General features: G+C 54.8%; 1 protein-coding gene across 1 annotated transcript in view; it reads left to right on the plus strand.

The window, feature by feature from the left end:
- Positions 1–11,933, plus strand: part of LOC104548375 (AP-1 complex subunit beta-1) — a gene marked incomplete at its 5' end in the record, with an annotated part of 54,880 nt that extends 42,947 nt beyond the window's left edge. Inside the window, 4 exons of the mRNA XM_010194380.1 lie at positions 995–1,079; positions 1,801–1,887; positions 10,216–10,370; positions 11,402–11,933. Of these exons, the coding sequence (XP_010192682.1) occupies positions 995–1,079; positions 1,801–1,887; positions 10,216–10,370; positions 11,402–11,476 (402 nt within the window). The remainder of the gene's footprint in view (positions 1–994; positions 1,080–1,800; positions 1,888–10,215; positions 10,371–11,401) is intronic.
- Positions 11,934–16,174: the final 4,241 nt, after the last annotated feature.

Raw genomic sequence — 16,174 nt, forward strand, 5'->3', positions numbered from 1 at the left:
ACAGGCTATCGCTATGCGGGGTGATGTGCGGAGAGCGTGAGAGGCATAGAAATAAAGCCCAGAGCTGCCTTTTCCTGCACTTTGTTATGACAGCGTGCTTTCTCAGGCCTCCACTTTGCTCCTGCTGTACCATCAGCTCTCAGCCTGGGGAACACTGCAAGTTGCTCTCTGTGTTAGCAGAGATTAGTCGGTAACGTGGCAGGCGCGTGTGATAAAAGGCGATCCAGGGCATCTCCTCAGCTGGCAGAGTTTAACGACGCTGAGAATTAAGTCTTTTGTCGACTGATCTTTTTTTACCTGCCCCGGTTGCTCTGCAGCGGGGCTTTCTTCTTCCAGGAGTCAACACAACACCCAGTACACGTTTGTTATCCAGCTTTTGCTAAAGTAAAGGTGGGAGACTTGAGAGATGCTGCGAGGAAGGTGCAGGCAATGGACCAGCTCCAGGCTTTCCAGAAAGTGTCCAGGCTGAGGTGCAGCTAATCGAGAAGTCTGCGTGTTCAGACGTGGCTGAGAGCTGGGGCTGAAAATAAAGAATACACAGGGGTTTGGAGCTGGGGAATTAAAAAGAGTGAGGTGGCAGAGGGGACGATGGAGAAGCTCATGTGCAATATGGCAGACATGCTTGTAGCTGTGCAGCCAAGAGAGATGAACGTGGATCAGGGGTGGAAGAAGTGAGGGAAGGGAGAGGCTGAACAGGAGCAGGAAAGAGCACGGCTGCTGACTCTGAAGCAGCACAGTGAAATGTTGATGGGAGAAGGTTGAGCAGCGTTTAGTGATAACGGAGCGAGCACAAAGGGTGAGATTGATCCTTGTCTGAAACTACCCGAAAGCTCAGCAGCATCTCTCCGGGTTGTCTCACGTTCAGAGCTGGCCTCTGCTCAGAGGGAGCACCCCAGGGTGCAGGGGCAGGCGATGAGACTGCGCCACGTCTTGGGATCCCGCTGGACTGCCAGCTGATACCGAAACTTTAACCCCCCTGTTTCTTCTGTAACAGGTGGCTGTGAAAAACAACATCGATGTCTTTTACTTCAGCTGCCTAATTCCTCTCAACGTGCTTTTCGTAGAGGATGGCAAAATGGGTGAGTGCTGTTAGGTGTGTGCTCAGCCTCCTTCAGCCCGGCTGTGCTGCAGTGCCCAGCCGGGTGCAGTGTCCACGGCTGAGATTCACATGGACTTGGCTGTGGCCCTCATACCAGAGCATCTCAGCAGCCTGAATGGATCTGTACTGGTTTGACACCTGTCCGTGTCGTCCTTCAACTCCAGTAGTTACCAGAACCCAAGTCCTCTGCTCTGATTCTCTCTGCCAGACAAGGGGTGAATCTCTTTTTTCTTAGAGACCGACTTTTTAGGAGGGTTTGGGGTATTTTAAGGGTTAGATGCGTTCAAATTGATCTAGGATTTGCTCCCATACCACTTTCATTGTAATTTGTGTGTTCCTGGTCACCGTTATTAAACTGTTGTTTGAACTGGCTGGGAAGTAGCTTGAAAAGCAGCTTTCACTGTATTATCGTCCTAAATGTGTGGGTCTCCTTCCTTCTTGTCAAATCCTGCCTGTTCTTGGTTTGTAAACAGCTCACATGGAGAAGTCTCTGGTTTGGGGGTTCCAAAATCCATCAAAGCTTTGCTGCTTTTACAGTGAAACTGAGGTTGTTACAGGAGCAAATCCTGGATCTGACCACAGCAGGGCCAAATGTGACCAGAAGAGCTTTTTGTCTCTACCTTGTGTCGTTCTGCGGTGAATTAATTAATGCTCCGCTCCTGTGAGGACCCAGCAGTGCTGATTGTCTCTCTCGTTTCTAGAGCGCCAGGTCTTCCTTGCAACGTGGAAGGATATTCCAAACGAAAATGAGCTTCAGTTCCAGATTAAAGACTGTCACCTGAATGCCGGTGAGTAGCTTAATTGTGCCGTGCTGAGGGCGCTTTTGATGTGTGGTCACCAGACATCACCTCATTAACAGCACTGTCTGTGGCTAACACATAGGTGGGTATTGCCCTTGTGAACAGAACAGCCTTGGATCCTAGGGCTCATTTCAGTAAAAACTTTAGCTGGGTCCCCACGACAGCACATCTGAAATCCCAGGTCTTAGATTTTACCTTTCATTATGGACTTTGTATTCTCTTCTCTTTTGTACTTTGCTTTTCTGCAAAGCTGCTCTTTTAAATAGAGCTGAGTTGGGTGCTGGGGCTGTGCAGCAGTCCTGTCCTGCGACTGTGTGTTTTGGACAGGGTGTTCCAGCCCTGACCTAACCTGCTGTGCGCTCCTGGGCCACTCACTTCACCTTCTTTCTGTTGTGATAGAGTAACCCTGCATACAACTGTAAAATGTTTTGACATCTATGGAGGACAGGCCGTGCGAGAAGAGGTTTTGTCTGCTGCTGTTAGCTGCTATACTGATGCATTTTGATCACACTGTCCCGTTCAGCTCTTTGTTTAATCCTCTGGTTGCATCCTACTTGTACGTATGACCTTACTACTGCTGAAGGATGAGGGAGTGTGAAAAAAAATAAGGTGGAATGGGGCCAGCGTAGCAGCTTTGCTCCTGTTCAGGAGGCTCTGGGCAGGAGCCAAGTGATTCTGCCGAAAGCCGCTGTGTTTCACAGTGGAAAAAAGTGTCCCTATTGATTACAAACCCCGTAACCTTTTTATGCGCTCGTGTCTGCTGTTACACAATGAACACCCTCTTGCTTCAGTTGCAGACAGAAACCACGGGTCTCTTTGTACTCATAATTATTACTATTTTGGAATATAAAAGATGCAGCACGCAAGAAGGGGGGGAAAAAATAGCAGCTGTTGGACCTTATGACTTGATTTCACTGTTGAGTTTCAAATGAGAGCAACCTCTGCACCTCCCCCAGCCCTCCCTCTGCTCCTGACCGAGCTTGGCATCGCCTCTGCCCCTGCACTGCGGTGCTGCTGCTGGCGATGCCTTCTGCCCCGGCCGTGCCCTGACCGCGCCATCCAGAGCTCTCTGTGTCTCAAATCAGCAACGCTGGTAACTTCTCGTGTTTGGGACTGGGGGGTTGTGATGGAGGTGAGCAGAGGATGCGGCTGGGAAGGAGAGAGGCTGCTTGCCCAGGCCTGCTCGAAATGGTGCATGCTCAGTGGAGAATGTGTTACTGGCTCGCAGGAGACCATGGGCACGCTGGGTGGTTTCTCTGCAGTGGCATCTGCAGCCGTTGCCAGGGCTTGGGCAAGAAGAGGCTTCTCCCGGAGCTTTAGCAAGAGCCCTGGACGCAGCGCCTCTCCCGAGCACCATCGGATGCTCGGGGGCGTGCAGGATCTGCCAGCCTCTTTGGCTTATGTACGGGAGAAAGTGGGTCACGTCTCATAAACAGATTTCAAACACTTCCATCCACTGAAGCTTCTGTTTTTGTATTTCCGCTGCCGACACCTCCTCCCTCTATAGACCGACCGCTTCCTTCCTTCACCACCTGGGCTTCAGCAAGGAGCAGGCCAATAGCTTGCAGGAGGGAGAACTAGGGAAATCTTGTGTGCTTGTCTTAGTCCCTGGTAATTTAGCTGCCACTGCAACCCTGACTCAGTCTGCTGCTCACTTTGTTTTAATCCAAGCTGTAACCTCCTCTAGTACCAACCGAAGAGCATCAAACCTGTCTGTACAAGGATCAGCCAGGCCCAGACCCCATGGAGGGCTGAGCTGCAGCATCCTCGGGGATGGAGACTTCTCAATGCGTGGCAAGTGGCTGGTGATGCAGGACAGGGCAGAGGTAAAATAAACGAGATTAGCTCCGATGGCAGCTGAACCCACCTTGCTGCTGGTTTATACCAGAGCAGGAGCGGTATCTGGCCACGTGCTGCAATAGGGCAGTTGTCTTTCAAGATTCACAGTCTTGATCACTTAAATCCGGTGAAAATGGCCTTGTTTTAAGACACCTCCTTTCTTCCAAGAATAGCAAATGTGTAAAATCATTAGGAACTTGATCCTTGTGGAAGAAAGACGGGTTCGTGTTCAAAAGACTCTCTCGCAGGAGACGCCTGAGCAGAACAAAGCTCTCGACCTGGGCTGTCGGCAGCTCTGTTGTTCGCCGATGAAATGCCACCGCGCGCAGCTTTCACCCCGCTGCATAAAATAAGGTGCACGATGGCTGCCGTGGCAGAGCTGCGCAGAGCAGAGTCTGCACGTTTCAACGGCTCCCAGCAGCAGCTTAGGAGGTGCTTGGTGTTTGCAACCCTTCAGCACCGGTGCAAAGCTTCCTCGAGTTGCCAGCTCCACAGAGGTGTGCGGCCGCCGTGTGAGTCGTTATCCCTCCCCTCATATCATAATTCATGCCTAGCCCAAGCCCACCCACTCGATGGCGAGCTGCCGTTGAGGCTCGGGGATGCACCGCAACCATTCATGCTTTGCTGTAACCAATGAATTCCAGCCCAGTGATGCTAATTTTGCTGTGAGCTAAAAATACCTCTGCTCCCAGCCGAGGTGCCCGAATCGCGGCAGGCCCGGAGCCGCGCGGCTGCAGCGGGCACCGGACAGAAGCAGCAGAGCGTGCGGGGCTGAGGGATGAACGGGAGCGTGGTCCTGCAGCCTCAGCGCGTGGCTTTCCTTCTCCTTGCTGCAAAGAGCCTTTGCTTTCCTGAGCGCTCAGATTCGCGCCGTTTCTGTGCCGTGGGGCTGAAGTGATGTGCAAAGGTGAGCCCCGCTGAGCAGCCAAACAGAGAGTGCTGATTTTTCTTCAATGGAGAAACTGAAATTGGAATTTCTTTTCCTTTAAACCACAGGAAAATGGGCTTGGAACAGGGATTTTTAGGGGGCTGGGATTTGGTCTGCCAAGTAAGTAAGTGTGTGAGTTTGTTGTGCGCCCAGGGCTGGCTGTCACTGCGCAGGAGCCGCGTACAGCACCTCCTGTGTAAGCTGCAGGCTTTTCCCCCGGTTATTTCTTTTGTTCCTTCAAACACAAAGGAGGTAAGCACAGTCCAGCAGTGCGTGAATCTGTGCTCCCAGGCCTTGGTGGGGAAAAGATCCATCCCGTGCCCACAAGGCATGCCAAATAGGATTGACTTGAGCTTTGATGGTTTGCAGCAGGGATGGCAGGAAAAGCTCCCGTCCCTGGCAGCTCACCCCGTAGCAGGGCACAGAGCAGCCGGAAACCTTGGCTGCTGCTGGTACCACGGCACTGCCAGCTGAAGGCTGGGACAACGGGCCAGACTGCGGGGTGAGGAGCAGGTACCCTTCGGTGGTTGAGCTTGCTGCTCCCATCCCTCTCTCCAGCATCTTTGTTCCTAACATCAAAGCGAGTCCTGGATCCTTGAAGGTATTCCCACAGTTCCCAGTGATTCAGTGAGAGATGAGGGCTTCATTCTGGGTGAGGGATTTGGGGCTCAGGTTCTCAGCGGTGAGGGGAGAGCTGTATGGCCCAGGAGGAGCGAGTCCTCAGGAGGTGTGTTGTGGAGCCACGGGTGTGCTGCACATCTGGGATTCATCAGAGCTCTGTTTTGGGCATGTGCCTCTCAGGAAGAGGTTATGATTTTGCTGTGGAGGAGGCCTTGCTCAGAAATGCAACTTGTAACAAAAACACGAGGTCGTGGTTATACCCCAGCATTCTCATTTCTTATTAACGAAATGCTGAATTCATTGATTTGGGTTCTTTTTAAATGAAAATGCAAGAGTCTAGTGCATGAAAATAGATTCATAGGCTGTTAGAGCTCGCATAATCCAGGTGCTGCTGGTGCAACTAAACCAACTGAGGTTCCCCCTGCAACTGAGCGTGCCCTAAAGCTCTGTTTTGCCTTGCTTACGCTGGTCTTTTAGCACACTAAGTTTGATTAAACTTTAAAGGACCACTACATTGAGCCAAGACGTGTAAATCAGATTAGCTAAATGGTTTTCTTTTTTTTAACTCTGCTTACCCAAACCCACGGGGTGAAGGCGGACAAAGCTGACTTGCACAGGGAGATTGAATGCCATTGAACAGGAGGCAATTATTTGCTGTGCTGCTCAGCAGTTCTAGGAACTTTGGGTTCGCTTTGCCTGTTACTGATCCACAGTTTGGTGTGAAACGACACCTTTAGCGTTCGGAGTTGGACCTGGCTTTATTGCTATGCAGTGGGCACTCTGGTTTTTTCCCCCTCGAGTAATTTGGTCATGTTAGAGAAAAGAGAAATTGGATTTTCTTGCTGAAACAACCTGGGATGCAATCGTATGCAAGCTTCCCTGGTAAGGTTTTCTCTCCCTGTGTGTGCAAATCCAGTAACCTGGATTAAATTATGAAATTATGAAATTTAGTTTATTAAATTATGAAACCTGTACTTATTACTTATCTTGGAAATGATGTCGTACTGTCACAACATTGACCAAAATGATCTGAGTCTGTGGGTGCGTTTGGTGTTTGAACGCAGTTCCTGGCTGGGTGCTCAGGGCCGTTCGGGTGTTACTAGAAATGGCGTGGGGACGTTTGCAGCCACCACAGCGCGGAATGCAGGGATTAAATTTTACTTCCTGATATCCAGTGCTTGTTGCAAAACGCCTTGAAGGTCCGAGTTCCCAAAAGGTACTTTGCTGGTGTGAGTTCTGAGTTGCGTGTGTCCTTTGTGAACGCTCCTGTTGTTGCCAGTTGGTCATCCTGGCTGTTTGAGTTTGGAAGTGAAGTTTTTGAGCTGCGTGGGTAGAAGTTTGAAGCACGTCCTTTGCTTTACCTGGAAGGAAAGCGGTGCTGAAAATAATTGTATTACTTCAGTGCAAGGGAGGAGACCTTGTCCAGCCATTCTGCCCTGCATGCCTCTCTTTCCACGTGTGCTGTTTAGTTGGATTGAGGTAGGGTAAGGAACTCTGGTTAAAATAAGTAAGCAAAAGGAAAAGGGGGAATTAAAGCAAATAAAAACCAAAGCCCTGAAAGGTGGACTGATGCGTGAGGCTTCCCTGGCCTTGGTTGGGGTAATCTCTCTGTATCCTTGCGCTGTGCTTCAAGAGGGCTTTGGGAAGAAGCATTGAGCCACGTGGAAGTTGCTCTGTGAGGTCCGATGCGGGTGGTGCTGTGTCTTGCAGAAGGACTCACACACACAGAATCACAGAATGGCTCGGTTGGAAAAGCCCTCTGAGATCATCACGTCCAACCGTTCCTGTCTACCCCCTAAACCATATCCCTAAGTACCTCGTCTACCCGCTCTTTAAACACATCCAGGGATGGTGACTCCACCACCTCCCTGGGCAGCCTGTGCCAGCTTCTGACGACCCTCTCAGGAAAGAACTTCCTCCTTATCTCTAACCTGAACCTCCCTTGGCACAGCTTGGTGCCGTTTCCCCTTGTTCTATCCCCCATCACCTGGGAGAAGAGCCCAGCACCCACCTCTCTCCAAGCTCCCTTGAGGCAGTTGTAGGTGGTGATGAGGTCTCCCCTCAGCCTTCTCTTCTCCAGGCTAAACAAGCCCAGTTCCCTCAGCCGCTCCTCATCAGGCTTGTTCTCCAGAGCCCTCCCCATCCTTGTGGCTCTTCTCTGAACACGCTCCAGAATCTCCACATCCTTCTTCTAGTGAGGGGCCCAGAACTGAACACAGCACTCGAGGTGCGGCCTCACCAGTGCTGAGTCCAGGGGGATGATCACCTCCCTGGCCCTGCTGGTCACACTGTGGCTCTGGTTTGCCATCGCCAGACCCCGCGTGTGTGGGCAGACGCAGCAGCGCGGCTCAGCCGGGCACAAACCAGGGCTTCAGTGGGTGCTGTGCAGGGCTGGGCTCAGCTCCCAGCTCCCAGCTCTCTTTCTTTTTGAATGCCTTTTCTCCAAAGGCTGTGCTGTCACACGGCATTAGTGGTCCTGCCTTCAGCCAGGCACAGCCGGGCACTGTTGCTTAGCAACTCTGCCCGATCTCCCAAATCCTGACGCTGCGCAGCACAGGAGGGATGGGAGCTGCTACCTGGGGGAGAGGGGGGTGAGCTCTCCCCAGCCCCCAAATCTGTGCTGAGAGGGGGCAGGAGGAGTCAGACAAGCCGAGCATCAGCACTCCAGCCTGCTTGTGGTTGCTTCAGGTGTCTGACTGAGACAGGGTACATTTTTTAGGGTTTCTTGCAGCCTTCGGGGTGTAACTGAGGTCAGACAGGGAGGGGGAAATCAGGCTTTCCTAGGAGCTTGCCCTGCCTCAATTTCCCTCCCTGTGCCCCTCAACAAGCACGTCCCTGCACAGAAATCTCTTAACTGTTCAACCAACCACGTGTGTGCCCTCACACGGCTGGCAGCTTTGGCGTAAGAGCGGCTGCTCTGCGGCCCCGTCTCGTCTGCTGTGCCCCCCAAAGCACAGCTCCCCAGCAGCAGGAGCGCTCCCCTCCCCTGTGTGAGGGAGTAGCAGCCCAAAATTGCAGCTTGCTCTTGTCTCCGACCCTGCACCCCTGCTCCCTGGGGAATGCCTTTGTTCTGACAGCATCGACAGCGCAGGGGCAGGCTGCTCCTGGCAGGAATAGAGGTTGCAGGAGAAAGCCTCCAACCTCTGCCAGCATTTCCACTTCCAGGATACACGTCCAGAGAGGCTTCAGACCAGCGAGGTTTAACCTCTGCCTGTTAAAACTGGACACGCACAATCAGATTTAATACCAGCGTCCCCTGCAAAAGGGCTTCGTGCCTGCTGGGCGATGTCCCTTCGGTGCAGGTTTCTCCCAGCGAACAGGGGACTGCTCTGCACCTCCCGCTTCCCTGGTCCGGGTGAGTTTGTTGTACAGAGGAGGAATAGAGGTGGGAGGAGGAGACAGAGGGAATGAGGGTTTTTAAGCAAAGGATCTCATTAGTTACTGATATCTGCCGGTTTCCATAGTAACTGGGGAAGAGAGGAAACCTAAATCCGAGTGTGTCTGGGTAGCTGGATGCCTGCGCCCTCCTCAGCCTGTACACAGCCGCTCTGAAGCACAGGGAGCAAAGGGGTTCAGCCCCCACCGTGGGCAGAGGATCCAGTTATCAGTGCTGCCACGGGGACAGGCAGCAGGGCCAGGTCTCTGCATCCATGCATGGATCTGTGGGCTCGTTTCTCTCCTGTTTCTGCCGTTCCCTGGCGCATGAACAGGCTCGGCTGTCCCCTCTCTAATCCCTCCACGCACCAGCACAGACTTGTGGCCCTTCTCAAAGCTGGCACCAGTGCTGGCGGATGGCGGTGTTTGCAGGCACAGGGGTGGATTAGAGCTGCACGATTGCTTCGTGCTGCTTCTCTGCCTCTGTCCTGCTCCTTGAGATGGATCCCACGTTCCCTTCTCTTGGCTCTCAGTGCAAATTGGTTAAAGGCCACTTTTCTCCCTTGCTTTCTGTCCAAAGTGCCTAACCTGCTGATAATGGCCTGGTATAGACAGTGTGTGCCTCCGCAGCCCTGGCAGAGAGCTTGAAGGAGTTTGATGTCTCCTGTTGGGCACCAGGGATGGGAATTTACCAGTGGTGCTTATCAGATATGGAGCCTTCCACCCAAAATGTGAACGTGCCTCATTTACTGCTCTGTGCTGAGAAACCCCCTGGCATCCAGAGCCCCCTGTTTTGTTGCCTTGGCTTTTCTTGGCTCTTTGTGTTTTGCATATTTGCTTCTGTTCCTGTTTCTCTGCAAGGCCCCTAGAAATAACGTGTTGGTGGTTACATCTGGACAGCTCTGCCGTTGAAATCGCACGTCTTCTGCCGGTGCTGAGGTCGTGCAGGGTGTTAGAACTGTATTGCAGCCCTGTGATGTCCGTGGGCTTTTACCCTTTCAAGTGATTGCTTTAAAAAAGAGGAAAGGATTTTTACTACCTTGTAGGACATTGATTTGGCCAGAAGCGTCTGTGTGTGAGAGAGGAGCGGGAGGGCGCTGCGTGGTTGGGATGGGGCCTCAGAACCAGGCACCCCGGCGAGCCTCGGGCAGGGATCTTTGTTCTTCTCCCCCTTCATCTTCTGAGTTTCGGCTTCCTCCGGGTTTGTCTGCCTGGGGCTTCTTGGGGGTTAGAGACAGAGCAGAGTCCTTCTTCCCTGTGAGCTGCAGGCTCTTGCGTTGGTGAAGGCAGGAAGTCCTGAGCGATCCAGAGCAGTGAGCAGTAAATGAAAGCCCTGCAAGATGGGCAAATACAGGGAATGAGGTGGGTCCCTGGAAGCAAATTGGAGTTTTTTTCCTCCTTGTCTGCTTCAGTCCCCAGGGAAACCTCTGGGACAGAAGTCAGCGCTTCCTTGTGCGCTGGCATCCTGGGAACGCTCCTCTGGGCTCTGCTGTCTCCGCAGACAATGAATCTGAATTAACAGATGTGGTTTTTCTTCCTCCTTCTTTCTGAAGACACCGTCTCCAGCAAACTGCAGAACAACAACGTCTACACCATTGCCAAGAGGAACGTGGAGGGTCAGGACATGCTCTACCAGTCCCTGAAACTCACCAACGGCATCTGGATCTTGGCCGAGCTCCGCATTCAGCCGGGGAACCCGAACTACACGGTGAGGTGTTGGACCGCGGGGGGCCTGTGGTGCAGGCTGGGGTCCTCCTAACTCAGCTGGCATGCAGAGCCATCTCCCTGCTTTGCCTAACGTGCCTGTTTTGGGGGAGATCCCCTTAATTTCACTGAGGGGTCAGGGAATGCCCACCAAACTGGGACAAAACAAAGCGAGAAACAACAGAATCGCCCCGCTTTGTTACCAGCGAGCTGGGATAACGCCCGCTCAGCGACACGCGCTTACTTGCCAAGGTTACCCGGAGAGAAAGCCAAGACACATTAGCGAGAGAGCATTGCCAGGACGCCCTTCCCCCTCTCCTAAGGAGAAATTTATGCCCTGCTGGTCCCTGCAGCACAGCCCGGCTGTCTGCGCTGGCCTCAGCCGCTGCTGGGTGCGAAGGGGTGTCCTGCCCTGCTCTCCCGTAGCCGTGCTCCTTGACTTTGCTCCCCTTCCGAGGCCCTGTGTGTCTCAGCAGGATTTTCCTCCTCTTAGAAGCTGTTCCAGGAGTGTCAAGAACAGGCCCCGGTGTGGGGAGCAGGGGGGTGAAAGCGAGCCCTGGAAGGTGATTTAATGTGTGTGCACGAGGCTCGACGCTGCCAGCCCCATCTTTGCTTTAGCGAGGGCTGACAGCCAAGCGCGTGTCCGTCAGGGCTGAGCAGGGAGGTGTTGGAAGCCCCACAGCTCAGTGCTGGGGTTTGCAACGTGAGGCTGAGCGAGTCCCTTTCGCAGGGTCTGGGCAGTGTCCCCTTCCTGCCTGCCTGCAGAGGCACCTGCGTTTGGGAAGGGATTTGGGAGCCCCGCAGTGGGAGCGTGCTTTCACGTGTACCTGTACTCTGCTAGCAAGCTCTGAAAAGGCAGTTTGGTGTTGGTGCCAAAGGAAGAAGAACCCCAAAAAAGGAATATTCTGGGTGACTGTCACCAGCCACGTCTGTGCTCTGCCCAACCCCTGCTGTAGAGGAATTTTGGAGATTATTTTAGGAAGCTCCTGCTTTGCTTTGCGGCACCGCTCACCTCCGCTCTCCTCCCCTCCGCAGCTCTCCCTGAAATGCCGCGCTCCAGAAGTGTCCCAGTACATCTACCAGGCCTACGATGCCATCCTGAAGAACTAACGGGACGCCAGCCGGTGCCTGGCCCTGCGGAAGGAGCGGGGAGAAAGGGGTCCCCGCATCCTCCTCCACCGCTGGCGCGGGGAAAAGCTCTCTTTAACTGGAAGCAGCTGTATTCATGTGTAGGATTTCAGTCCAAGGCACTGATTCAACAAGGTAGCAATTAGTATCCACGTGCTAATGATGATAGGGAACAATCCCCTTTGATATTTTTAGCGTCCATGGAGTTTGTAACCACTGCTTCGACCACTCCCACGTCCCCCTCGCCCCTCACTCGGTGTCCGTTCTCGTGGGCTTCTCCATTTTGTGCCAATGTTCAGTGTTTTCTAAATGGCTTTAGGCGTAGTTACGATTTTGTAAAATACCGCTCACTGGGAACGAAAAAACCAAACAAAACCAAACAAGAAACAAGCAAAATCCACCCGTCGGCTCATTAAAACAAGGCGAATATTGTCGAAAACGTACCACTGCACTTTATTTTATATTTTTTTATACTTTTTCTTTTTTTTTTTTTTGAGTTTTTCTATTGTAATTGGCTTAAAGGGAAGGCGATTCCAAGGAAGTGGCGGGAGCCCTGCAGGGTGAGCACGGCCTCAGGAACGAGGAACAGAGCCATCGCTTGGGTCCGTGGTGGCGGATGGAGCCCTAAGGAGAGGGGTTTTTTTTATTCCACTTGTGCTGGCAGACTCCGCTCTGCTGCTCATGGTGTGTGTTCACTCCAGCCCTCTCCCTGGCTCATTCGCTGCTGCTTGGAGAAGCGAGGCTGCTCTTTCCTGGGGAGGAGCCGCAGACCCACGTTGGTACTGGGGCAGTGGCAGATGAAACCAAGGACGCGAGGCCGCCCCTGGAGCAAACAGCTCTTGCCAGAGCCCCAGGTATGGTCTCTGCATCCTCACCCACCGCAGCCCCTCTTCTTCTTCTTCTTCTTTCTGTGCCTGCTATGGCCAAACTGCCTTCTCGGCCCCCTGCGCTGTGCCACCTGCACCCGGCGCTGTGCTGACCCCGGCATCCCCCGTGGTGGTAAATCCCGACGCGGCGTCAGCCGTTCCCCTGCAGAGAGGGGCTGCTGTGTCCCGGGGTGCTGCGGGGAGCGGAGCGGCTCTCCCTGGTCCTGTGCTGTCCCCCAAAGCCAGGCTGTGGCACGATGGGGCTCGGCAGTGTTTGTGCCCTGCCTGTCCCGGGGCTTTGGGTCCTGGCTTGGCTGAGCCGATCCTGGAAGCCGTTTCTTCATGTGCAGCTTGGCCCGGAGGCAACGAGGGCCCCTCGGGTTCCTGCTCTCATCCCATGCACTGGCCCCTCTTTTCCTGCCTGTCCTTAGGGCCGGGATTGCTTCCCTTCCCTTCCCAGTCCATGGCTGTGGACTCGCCGCGTTGCAACCACTAAGTGCTGTGGCAGCAGCAGTGAAAGCAAAGCCTCTTGCATGTCCTTGCTCCATCCATAGCTTGTCCTGCTTAAACCAAGCCACTAACCAGGCCGGCTTCCCCTTCCCCAGCATGCTTCCACGCCATCTCCTCCCCAGCCAGCCACGCTTGTGCGCATAGCAACCTCCACGTTGTCTTCTTAGATGCCACATTTAAAGCCAGTGAATGTTTCGTGGTGGGAGATGGTTCACCAGGGCTTCGGCACTGTCTGCAGCCAAGAAGTCAGTGCTGGGAAAAGCTCCTGGTGGAAGGTGGGGTCCCTGTGCTCTGGCTGGGGAGAAAGTGGGGCAGAGCTGGAGCCATCCAGCCCCTGAGCCCTGTCCTCGTGTGCCGGGAGGTGATGTTCTGCAGGGGCACCACAAAAGTCATTAACAGAGCAATTAAGGAAGCACCAGTGGCACAGTGTAGTGCTGTGCCAGGGCAGGACGGAGATGGCAAAGGGTTGGGAACGAACACTTCCAAACCTCCCTCTGCTCCCCAGCCCGTGTAGCTTTGGTGCAGGGAGGGGATGCTGAGCACCCCCTTTCTCTTGCCAAATTTCTCCCCAGCTTTTTGGGCCCGTGGGTGTCTCTGCGCTGCAGGGCAGAGCCTGGGCTCGCGCGGTGGCGTTTCGCCCTCCTCTCCTGCCGCGCCGCTCGTCCGAGTGTTCGCCGCGTAGCTGTGTTGCTCTTCAGGCTTGAGCTGCCCTCCGTGTCAATAAACGCATTTCCACGATGCTGCGGCTGCGTGTGGCTCTGTGGGACGGGAGAGGATCTGATCCCCTGCTTTGGAGCAGGTGGAGCCTGGATTCGGTGGGCAGGAGGCTCCCCTTTCATCCCTCTCTTTTCACCAGCTGCTTTTCTGCAGCAGAGACCCCCCCAGAAGAGGGGCTCACATGGTGAGGAGGCAGTGAGCAACCTTGGTCCTCTGGCTGCTGCTCTGTTCTGTGCTCTGGGCTGTAGGGGATGGTGGCACCTGGTGACAGCCTCTGGTGAGGAGCAGGAGGAAGATGGATGTACCCATAGCCCTTTTGAGGCACCGGCTGGGCTGTGTGGAGCGTGTCCTGCTTTCCCTGCAGGGTAAGGATGAAATGGTGCAAGTGGGTGATGCGTTCAGATTGCTGGGGTCTGCCAGAGGGCTTTACCACTGCTGGTCACAGAATCACAGAATCCCAGACCGTTAGGGACTGGAAGGGACCTCCAAAGCTCATCCAGTCCAATCCCCCTGCCGGAGCAGGAACACCCAGATGAGGTTACACAGGAAGGCGTCCAGGCGGGTTTTGAATGTCTGCAGAGAAGGAGACTCCACAACCTCTCTGGGCAGCCTGGGCCAGGGCTCTGTCACCCTCACTGAGAAGAAGTTTCTTCTCCAATTGAAGTGGAACCTCCTGTGTTCCAGTTTGTGTCCGTTACCTCTTGTCCTATCATTGTTTGTCACCGAGAAGAGCCTGGCTCCATCCTCGTGACACTCACCCTTTATATATTGATAACCATGAATGAGGTCTCCCCTCAGTCTCCTCTTCTGCAAACTAAAGAGCCCCAGCTCCCTCAGCCACTCCTCAGAAGGGAGATGCTCCACTCCCTTGATCATCTTTGTAGCCCTGTGCTGGACTCTCTCCAGCAGTTCCTGTCCTTGGCTTGGTCCTGGCTGGGGCAGGATGAGTTGGGCTGCAAAACCCAACCAGACCGAAAGCTGCCGTGGGATGCTCAGGGCTCTGCCGTGTCGGCCGCTGTCCCCTTCATGTCCCATGACAAAGGGGAGGGTTTCTCCTGTCCCATTTCCCAGGGGCTCCTCAGGGACAGATTGGTCTTTCCTACTGCTCTGGATGTGCAGGCACACTCCTGCCCTGTAAATGGGGACACACCAACTCTGGGCCATGCTGTACTTCACAGACTGGATTTGCTTCATTAACGTCGTTAGGCTCTGGTGCTGGCAGCTGCTGTGGGGTGGGTGATCTCCACAGCCTTCCCTTGCTGCTCTGCCTGGAGATGGGGACAGCCCGGGGTGGGCTTCCCAAAATCCCTGCTCCTCCTGGCTGCATCCTGCTCCATGTGCTAAGGGCCAGCGTTGGGTGATGGCACTGGGGGTCCCCAAACTCCCAGTTCAGCGTGGAGAGAGGCAGGGACTCGCCTGAGGAGTTCAGAGGCTGTGGCCAAGGTTGGGGCTCACTGCAGACTCCTGAGCCGTCCTCCCTGCATGCCAGGACCCGGCAGCTCTGATGGATGATTTTGGGTTTGCATCCGTCTCCCATCGCCAAGGCTGGGCGCAGCCTCCCAGCCCGTGGGGACGTGCCAGGATCCAGCCCCGCTCCCCTCCCCCTTCCCTCTGATACGAAATTTCACAAATAAAACCGGGAGCATCTCGCAGGGAGCTGCTAAAAATAACCCCAAGGCTGGAGCCGGGATCGTGTGGGCGAGTTCAGTGCTCCCTGCCCTCTCCCAGACAGATCCCGGGGCTGGGGGCTGTGTGGGGGCTGTGGGGGACCAGCAGCAGGCAGGGATGGTGACAACCCCCACGGACACCCCAATATTTCCCTGTCTGTGAGTGTTGGGGAGCTCTGCAGGGAAATAAGCTCCAGATCTCTGAGAGCCTGCGCGTAACGTGGGGCATGGAGAAGGAGCTCTGACTGTCCCCTGTTTCGCCAGCTGCCCTCGTCCCCCCGAGCCGTGGGGCTGTGTCTGCCATCCCCTTTCCCCCCAGGAAGGATATGGCAACGCGTTTCCACTTGTCCTCCCTCCTCACCCTGCAGAGGAGCCCCTGGAGATGATGTTTTTCCCAGCCAAAGGTGCTGCTGAGGCTGGGGGGAGCCCGGCTGAGCCGTGGTCGGTGCTGGGGCTCAGCCAAGCCCGTGTGACCACAGCCAGACCCACGGAGCCACCCCGGTGCTCGCCGCTGTCACAGGGAGCTGGAGCGGGGTTCGGGATCTGCGAGAGGTGCAGGGAGCCCATTGGCAGTGAGGTGCGGGGGCCTGGACGTGCGACCGGCATCTTCCTCACCAGCCAGCGTGCAGGTAAATGCTGAGGGTGTCCCGAAAATGCAAACAGAAATGTCACTCCCTTGGTGGGGCCTGGCACCACCCCAAACTGAGAGAACCCTCCGGGCACAGCGGGCACAGAGAAACCCCCCAGCCTTCCAGCGGACCAGGAGGAGGTGAAGGGATGTGCCCAAGGGCACGCCAAGCAGTGTCGGAGGGGGAAAAGGCTCCCCGGGGGCCTCCCACAGGTGGGAATAGGGGCACGGGTGCTGCTGGGCGCCAGGGAGGGAGGGAGTGAGGAGGGAAGGGGTGACGGGGCTGCATCCA

This window comes from Mesitornis unicolor, unplaced genomic scaffold (genome assembly GCF_000695765.1).
Source record: "Mesitornis unicolor isolate BGI_N332 unplaced genomic scaffold, ASM69576v1 scaffold14431, whole genome shotgun sequence".
NCBI classification, from domain to species: Eukaryota; Metazoa; Chordata; class Aves; order Mesitornithiformes; family Mesitornithidae; genus Mesitornis; species Mesitornis unicolor.